Source organism: Lolium rigidum, chromosome 3, assembly GCF_022539505.1.
Source record: "Lolium rigidum isolate FL_2022 chromosome 3, APGP_CSIRO_Lrig_0.1, whole genome shotgun sequence".
NCBI lineage: Eukaryota > Viridiplantae > Streptophyta > Magnoliopsida > Poales > Poaceae > Lolium > Lolium rigidum.
This window is the reverse complement of record NC_061510.1, coordinates 299195161-299204026: the sequence shown is the minus strand read 5'-3', so window position 1 is coordinate 299204026 and position 8866 is coordinate 299195161. Positions and strand designations below refer to the sequence as shown.

The 8866-nt window shown below is 44.7% G+C and overlaps 2 protein-coding genes across 2 annotated transcripts; one reads left to right on the top strand and one right to left on the bottom strand.

The window, feature by feature from the left end:
* The first annotated feature begins 903 nt into the window (after positions 1-903).
* Positions 904-2349, top strand: LOC124699739. The gene is made up of 2 exons (XM_047231988.1): positions 904-997; positions 1099-2349. Exon 2 carries the CDS (start codon positions 1139-1141, stop codon positions 2201-2203), a length of 1065 nt encoding a protein of 354 aa, XP_047087944.1. The 5' UTR covers positions 904-997; positions 1099-1138; the 3' UTR covers positions 2204-2349.
* Positions 2350-3450: 1101 nt separating this feature from the next.
* On the bottom strand, positions 3451-7591 carry LOC124703612 (methylthioribose-1-phosphate isomerase-like). Its single transcript, XM_047235838.1, has 9 exons — positions 7413-7591; positions 7262-7317; positions 6271-6426; positions 6014-6113; positions 4976-5118; positions 4787-4892; positions 4178-4316; positions 3829-4097; positions 3451-3708 (listed from the first exon to the last, which is right to left on the bottom strand). Exons 1-9 carry the CDS (start codon positions 7476-7478, stop codon positions 3640-3642), a joined length of 1104 nt encoding a protein of 367 aa, XP_047091794.1. The 5' UTR covers positions 7479-7591; the 3' UTR covers positions 3451-3639.
* Positions 7592-8866: the final 1275 nt, after the last annotated feature.

Here is an 8866-nt window from a genome sequence, read left to right as displayed (position 1 = left end):
TTCGGTCCAGTCGCGCCCCCGGTTCCTCGATTTCGTCCGGATTTGGGCCTAAATTCATCCGGCGAGCCCACGCCATCCCCGGCCCCCGGGGAGCGCTCGGGGACTCCGGACAAAACGAAAGCGCGCGAAACGTTGAGGAAACTTCCCGCGCGTCTGGTGGCCCCAACTTGTCGGCGAGAGACACCGATCGTCGTCCTCATCGCATCGTCTTCCGCGCGCTGCAAAAGCTAGGTCGCTCACGGAACTGGTGCCCGCCGACAACAGCCTCCCCGAGGACGCCGCACTGGAGTGGTCGAGGCGCGACTGGGAGCGCCAGGAGGCGGAGCAGACGGCCGGCGGCTGCTCGGATCCGGCCGCCGCGCGTCAACTCGCGCGCCGCACCATCCGCCGGTAGGAACGCCGCGCCCAGGAAGGTGATCAAGCTCGAGGAGAGCAGCGACGACGACATCTACCGGCCGTCGCCGCCACGCGCCGGCGACGCTGGCCAGGGTACGAGCCGCTGGTACGAGGCGCCGCCGCCCCAGGACGACGCCGACTCAAGCGACGACGATGACGACGGCGACTACACAACCTTCTACCGCCATTTCGGCATGTAGGAGGCCGCTTTTTAGTTTAAGTTTTAGTTTGCCAATCGCCGAATTTAAATATATGTACGAATTCGGCCTATTTATGTACGAACTCGCCTCTATATGTTAAATATCATTAAATTTCGCTTATATTTGAACGAGCTTCGCCCAAATTTGTCTGAATTCGCCGAATTACGTCAAAATACTTACATCCATCCTGTGCTCGCGGCTGGGAAAATGGGCCTCCCCAGACCAAATTTTTCTTCAATCCGGACGAAAATATCGCCGGATGGGCGTGGGCAGCCCAACGAGTGGAGATGCTCTAACCCTAGGAGGTTCCAAGCGTCAGAGGCAGCACCGCCACCGCACCATACAATCGCCTAAGCCGAATTTGAGGGTGGTCTTGTTCGGTCATCAGCTTCGATCCAGAGGTTCGTTGTCAGATTCAGATACCTTCCCTCTCCCCGCTTCCAATCCAGATCCTTTACGAGGAGTGCTGTGTTAACGTGTTTGACTGGATTTATTCGATCAGGTGTGAGGTGCAGGTGCACAAGGGAAGGGAAGGGGAGAGGATGCCAAAGCGTCGGCGCGTCCGCCGGAGCTCCAAGCGTCGCCGGCGTCACCTTTATCTCGCCATGAACGACGGGGTAGATGGATTCGCTATCATCAGGTTTGATTTGTCGGCCGATTCTGATCAGGACGATGACCACACGGCTGTGCGGAGCGCGCCGCCTGCTCTGGTCCGCTTTGAGGCTTCGATACGCCGGTTCTTCGCGGCTATCGGCACCAAGATCATGGCCATGCATTCTGACCACAAGCCCCACGTCGTCCCTGTCTTTGATGTCCGCACCCGGCGCGTTACCCTGCTCGGTGCCTGGTGTGAAGAGTCGTTCCCTTGTGAACCCGTATACATGGCCGTCGGAGACAAGCTCCTTGTCCTGGACAAGTACTGCGCGGGGATGCTTTATCCACCTTGTGAGGGAATGGATTGGGCTTGGTTAAATCTTCCTAATGATTTCTTCTTGCTCCAGGGCATCACCTCCTACGCCCTGCACCCTGACGGGCAGACTGTTTTTGTCAGCGTGAAGACGGCCACTTTCTCCCTCGATACCGAGTCCGACCATCCAGAGTGGAGGTTTCATGGCGACTGGGAGCTTCCTTTCACTCGACGTGGTCACTTCGACCCCGGTCTGGACGCTTGGGTTGGGCTCTCTAGCGACCCCGACACGCTCGGCTACATTTGCTCATGTGATGTTGTGTCCACTGAAGATCCCGACGCCTCCAGGAACAGCCAACCCCCAGCGTGGAAGCTCAGTAAGGAGAAGCTCTTCTGTGTTAACCCGGCTGAACATCACATTGGAGCAAACCTTGTGTACATGGGAAGAGACAGAGGCTTCTGCCTCGTGCAGTACTTCCATGTTGAAGACCTTGACATGGACGATGTGAGCAGCAGCTCTGACTCTGATTGCGAACTGGAGCAGTTTCATCACTTTAGGCTTCGACTAACGACCTTCTCTCTCAAGTATGATGACAAAGGAGGCCTGTGTACTGAAACGCCCTGCCGGGTTAGGTGCTACCAGCTGCCTAGAGCATCAAAGATCCTTTGCTTTCGTAATCCTCCAGCATTCTGGATGTGATAAAAGCCATGCGCATATTTTGTGCATCAAAGATTGGTATAATCTAGCTAGTGATAGCATCTTAATTGGATGTAAAGCCATTAGCATATTGTAAGAGTACTCGATGATTACAAATGTGGTGCCCTGTGACTCGTGATTTATGCATTATAAATACCACAACAATGATCAGATGTTTTGTGAATTTCATAGGTACTAACCTACAGTTGTATGCCACAGATGTAGTAGATTCTTAGCAATTGTTTTAAGTAACCCACAGATGTTTGCCACTAAAAATGTTTTAAAACAAGTTCTGAAAGATGTAAGCTCGTAAGCATGGATAATAATACTCTTAAAGGGTGGCAATACACATCAAATTCATGCAAGCATACCCTGCATCGATGTCATCGCAATGCAAATCTATAACGGGAATATGGACACCACGTTCCAAACTTTGTTACTCCTGGAAACCCATGGCCGGGGTCTACAACTGACTAGTACCGAAGATAATGGTTCCACAATATATTGAATTCGATTCACTAGAAAAAGATGTAAGCTCTGATAGGCATGGATAACAAGCAAAAACCGATGCAGCGCTGGCAGAATGCCTACATGCGACTTGCTGAAGATTAATCTTGAGCCTACTTTGCCGACAGAAGACAGGGGGGATTGGGTTTGTGGCCAGAGATGCACAAGGTACACTGCTAGAGGATCAGGAGCTGGGCGAGTTCTGTTGGCAAACTGTGCTTTACAGACTGAAGCGATGGCCTGCTCTGAAGCAATCCAGGCGGCTGCCTGGAGGAGTATGGGGTGTATACAAATCGAAACTGATTCCTTAACTCTAGCCTATGCACTTCAGGCAGTACTGGCTAAGATCTATATCCCGAAGTAGTCATCTCCTGCGACATAGGAGGTTTCCTACAGCTCAATTTTATGTTCTCTGATGTGGCAAATCTGCCCGGTTCATGTAATAGTGCGGATCTCTACATGCCAGGAAGAGCAGACAGAAAGAGGAGACCTTTGCTCTATCTCCTTCCTCTTCCCAGCCCATCTGTTAGCTGCTTATGGTGCAAATCAGCATGAATTTCAGCTTTTGTGCTCGAGTCTATACCAGACAATAGCAAACATACCCTGCATCAATGTCATCCCAACCCAAATCTGCAACGGGGACATGGACACGACGTTCCAAACTTTTTTTCTTGGAAACCTGCGGCAGGCCAAAATAGACTACTAGAATATAATCGTTTGACAATATATTGAGCTCAACTCACTAGGAAAGATGCATCTTTCTATATTTCCTTATGGTTAGCATTCTTGGTCGGAATACATCACATCAGCGTGAGTTGCCACGCAACTTTATTTTTCTCACTTGGAGATATCTTATTGTTCGGAGGACAGCATGAGCCTTCTTATAACCAGTAGATTGGTCCTCCACCGCATTCATGAAAAACCGGAGAGCATTACTTAGCAGCCTTAATGAAATCTTCGATGTTGAAAGTTCCATCAGGATCAGACTTTGTGATTACGCCCTGTGTGTCAAGGGGGAAACACACGCAAAGTTAGCCAACCATTGTTCTGTGTGTACAGACAAGAACAAAAGAGCATAAGCACATTGAAATGCTTAAAAAGTGTGAGCATATAGATCATACCTTTTCTGTTATGATTGCAGTAATTAGATTTGCTGGAGTGACGTCGAAGGCGGGGTTCCAGACTGATATACCTGACGCTGCGACTTGCTTTCCAAGACCACCTTCAGAGTTCAACAGCTCTTTAGGAGATCTTTCTTCTATGACGATTTCCTTCCCGGATGGGAGGGAGAGATCGATGGAAGTTACTGGTGCCGCCACGTAAAACTGCACACCGTGATGCTTTGCAGAAATTGAGAGGTTGTATGTGCCGATCTTGTTGGCCGTGTCACCTTTATATCCAAAAATAGAGTGAGCAACAAGAAAAAAATGGTCTTCAGTTCATTTAAGAATTTTCATTGTGGATAGTTACCATTTGCAGCTATACGATCAGCACCAACTATAACAGCCTGAACTTGTCCATTATTCATCAGTGCAGCTGCAGCAGAGTCTGCTATCAGTGTTGCAGGTATTTTTTCATGAACTAACTCGAAAGCTGTAAGCCTCGAACCCTGGAAATTTGAAACAGACCGTTGAGAGCTTTTTATGTCTGTGAACTCAGTACTAAACCTATCATACGAATAAGTGCTGAGGAAAAAGGTAGCAATCTGTTCTTTTCCAATAATATCTTTGACCTTAAATGACCTAGACAGTTAGTACCTTGAGAGCAAGATACATGACCTAGACAATTAGTAAGAAAATCTAAGATGTGCGACTAAATAAATTTTCAGCGCTCTAGCATGATACATGACCTAGACAGATAGTAGCAAAATCGAAGACAGTTAAATCACTGTGCTCTTAAAAATAGTGGGTACAGCTAATGAGATCGATTTATGTCTAGTACAAAATAAATGAGCTACTCCCTCCGATCCAAATTACTTGTCTCAGATTTGCCTAGATACGACAAGTAATTTGGATCGGAGGGAGTACATTATTCACAAAGTTTCTACTACATGTGAATAATGAAATGAAAAATCTCTACCTGGTTAAATGGACGAGTTTCAGTGCAGAAGGCCTTCTCTAGGACTCCTCCAGAGTGAAGAGCACGAATAACCCCAAGGGCAGTTCCATAACCAGCAGTTGCAAGGCTAAATTGCAAAGCATAGAGTATAATAAGATGAGGAATTTGAGCATCTTAGAAGACAAATTTAATTTCGGTATACAGGTATACCTGCCAGTATTACAATGGGTTAGAACAGAGATGTTTTTCGAGTTTCCAAGCTGCAGTTGAAGGAACTTAGCTCCATGCGAGCCAATTGCCTTATTATCAGCCACATCATCAACTAGCATAGTCTCCGCAGCTTCGATAAAGACCTGGTTGGCGAAAGGATTATAAAACATGTTAGCAAATGTAGGCCAAATGGGTTCACCTGCAGTTTCATCTATTAGGAAAATATTCTAAATTCATCATGCTATGTACTTAATGTTATATCACTAGACCATATATGAGGATGCTAAAATCAGGCAAGGTGGCAATCATCAACAGTTTTCAAAATGCATCTAAGAGGAAAACCCATTGTTTTATGACCTGTTATCACCTGGTAAGTTATAATGATCAGTATTTATGCAACTATGCTTGTTATCATTTGTAAGTTGTAACCTGTAGTCCAGTATGCAATTAACTGAGTCACTTGTGCACAAAAGATAGTGCTTGTTTCTTGTTGGCTGACGAGTGCAATCAGTCCTCTCGGAATTGAAAGACTTCAGCACAGAAGGTGGACGCAAACAACTCTGCCCAGAACCAACCAATAATCACAACCAGTTGGATAGTTACAGAAATTTCCAGGCGAAAATTAAAGAACAGAGCTTAGGTTTCACCATTGTTTCAATGAGTTGTGTGAAGAAGAGTTGGCCATGAAAGGGCAACATGATTCATCCAGAATATGCATAGAATTGTTATCAATCAATCTTACAACACAATGTGCAAACTTGAAGAATAACCAAAAGATGCTCACTAGGGATATAATCAGCTGCAAAAGGTGTTGGACTGTTGGTTTGATGCTTATAAGTTTGGATGTTCAGCCTCATACCATCTCATACCATCAGGTCCATTCCAGTTTCGATTTATAATCGAAGAAAAATAACTTGCACAGCCAACTAACTCTATGCCTCTGGTTCAGCACATAGGCACAATTCAGGATGAGTCTGTTTCTGTAGACTGTAGGTACTTAACTACAATTGAGCAGACATAATTGATATAGCTTATCACCTGAAAGATTGATTTGGCATCTTTTGCTGTTTCAGCTGTCCTTGACACTAAACTCTGAAGCTTTGTTGCAGCGTCAGACAGGTTCACTGCAGTGGGCCGGCTGACAAAGAAATTAAAAAAAACATCGATTAGCTATGCAAAAAGAAAAACAGAAGTAGACACTGATTTAAAAGAACAACATGAACAGTGGGACCAAACTTACCAGCAAGGTGCTGAACTAAAAAATTAAAAATACAGAGTAGTTGAACCATGTTTACCTAGATACAAGATACTCCAATTTCTTGGAAATGAACGAGGCAGCTTCTGCAGGTGTACCGGTGAAATCCTGATCAAAAACTTCGACAGCTAATGATAATGCTGCTGCTATGGCTATTGCGGGAGCACCGCGGACAACCATATCTCTGATTGCGTTCCTGAATAATGTTAAAGAGTTGAATGTTCAGTAGGAACACAGACATAGATACAAACATCAAAGATCTATGGGAGATGGCACTTCTAACCTCAAAGCTCAACTATTATTTCGATTCTTATGCATCGCTAGACACTTGAATTGGCATATATGAGCACACAAAAAACTTGTAGAAATTTTAACAAAGGTTTCGTGCTATTGTTATATTTATATAATTATATTCTATGCTTTCTTTAGTGTTAACCAAAAAGGGGCATCAGTGTAGCATAAACATTTATGGTAGAAGAAAATCACAGTACAAACTCTATAATTGCACAAAAAACTGCTCAACGAATATTTGTGTAGCATTACACATTTTAGAGTAATTTAACAAATATGTTCAAACTGTTTTATTCGAGTTCATAATGTTAAACAATGTATACATATTTTCTGGATATGTTTTTACTGATTCAATTCCGACGCATTCTAAGCCTTTTGAGTTCTCCACAAATTATTTTAAAAACAAAACGAATTTACAAATTCTCGGTTTTCTTTTGTTTAGACCAGTTATGTCAGTTTCACTTTTGCACTGACTCAATTCTTTGTCTTGGGCTGTTTCTTTCTCCTTCATATCTGGCCTGGCCCATTTCAACCCAGCCGAACCAAGTCCCACTTGTAAGCCCTAGCGCATCCGCAGAGGCAGCAAACACCGCCGCCACGATCCCTCTCCCCACTATTTCCTAGTATCTTCAATCCAGAGTGCCGAATCAATTTTCCTATCTTCAGACCCAGCTGACAACAACCTTCTACTAAAGAAACTAGGATGTAGGAAGTAATAAGGAGGAGAACAGAGAGCTCACCATCCGTCGGTGGAGTCCTTCACATCTATGTAGACCTCCTCCAGAGGCAGCTTCCTCTGCAGCACATCACAACAAAACCAAGAAGACAATCAAGAACAGAGGAACTCGCCCCCACTTCACATGGAACATACAGCAGTTCGCAAAGGGGAACCTGATCGAGAAGGCGGAGCGACCCTCGGTCGTAGAGGATGGCCTGCAGCGCGCTCGATTCGCCCATTCTGCGAGGAAAAGAAATTCGGCCGAAAACTTGGAGTGTGCAGAAATTGGGGCGGCTCCTGCTGGGGGAAGCAGAACAGAACAAAGGGGGGCACGACAGGAGGTGCTGCTCAGTCGATTGGGACTTTTGTCTTGTCGCCGTATATATTCGCCGCAACCAAATCTTGAACGCCTCTACTCTTTTGCAATTAAAGCCCTTTGGTGTTTCCAATTTGTGCTTACCTACTCACATACGGATCCAAGAGTGTGGACGGTACAAGACTATGATGAAATGAATTTGCTCAATAAAATTTGAATTGTAAATTATAAAAATTATATTATTGGAAACCTATTATAATTTTTTTAAATACATGAAAGCCTAATAAATCGATACGAAGGGGCAGTATTACTTATACAACACTTCCTCTTCACCCTTGGGCGGTCCAGCAATCAATATACACACAGTTTGATCCATGTGTTGTACAAACATCGGGACACCATGGCGTGGTCGTTGTTCGGATATTGGGTGAAAACACAAATATAAGATTTTCAAAACATAAAATTGGGTACAATTACTACTTACCGTGACAGAGCTGATGCCATGTGACAACAAAAATTTATGGGACAAAAAAACATTGTCTGTGTATGCATATAATGTATCTGAAGGAGTTTTCCGTGATTGAGAATTTATCGCTAAGCATGTTGGTGCACGTTGAAGTCTGGTTCATGCACGGATGTTAGACAATGGCAGTGCTATACAACATATGTGATGTCGCGATGTTTTTACCGTGAGTGTTAGGAAACATTAAGAATGTAACATGTATTTCATAGTTTAACTTCACGACCTCAATAAAGAAACACAAGAAAAAAGAAATATATAAAACATGAACTTTTTAAGAGGCGTATAAGCTGTCAGGGTTACAAGTTTACATCAACTATCAATGATTTCTTAAAGAAGTGACACCCCAAACATTTGCAGAGCACTCTTAATTTTTTTATTGAATCACAAATTTCAGTTCAGATGAATTAATTGATATCACAACGTTAGAAGTCCAGCACCGCCACTGATGTTAGATGGTGCAGAAATAATTGACATCCCGTACTACTAAAAACAGGAGGGCAACAGGAAACATGTTGCAATCCGGCTGCAAACTTTGACCCAACAAAAGAAATCCTACGAGACGGGGCGAAGACTGAACATGCGAAATCATGCGGTGCCTTCAGGCGGCAAGAGTCATGCCACACGATGACACGAGGCAAGTCCACAAATCTGGAAATATGCGTGGAATCAAATGGCTGTTACGCAAGAAGGACACACCAACTCCCCTGCACAAGTTTGGGGCTATGGACAACAGGAATCGTTCTCTCCGATTTTAGTGGCTACGATGCAAGAACACAACAAAGTTGGGG

What these genes read in the sequence shown, in the direction of transcription:
- LOC124699739 (XM_047231988.1), top strand. Translation starts at nt 1,139, where the DNA reads ATGCCAAAGCGTCGGCGCGTCCGCCGGAGCTCCAAGCGTCGCCGGCGT.
- LOC124703612 (XM_047235838.1), bottom strand. Translation starts at nt 7,478, where the DNA reads ATGGGCGAATCGAGCGCGCTGCAGGCCATCCTCTACGACCGAGGGTCG. An exon ending in TTGGAGTATCTTGTATCTAG is followed by an intron (nt 6,114 to 6,270) that starts GTAAACATGGTT and finishes TTTCTTTGTCAG; the next exon opens with CCGGCCCACTGCAGTGAACC. An exon ending in ATGCCAAATCAATCTTTCAG is followed by an intron (nt 5,119 to 6,013) that starts GTGATAAGCTAT and finishes TTCGCCAACCAG; the next exon opens with GTCTTTATCGAAGCTGCGGA.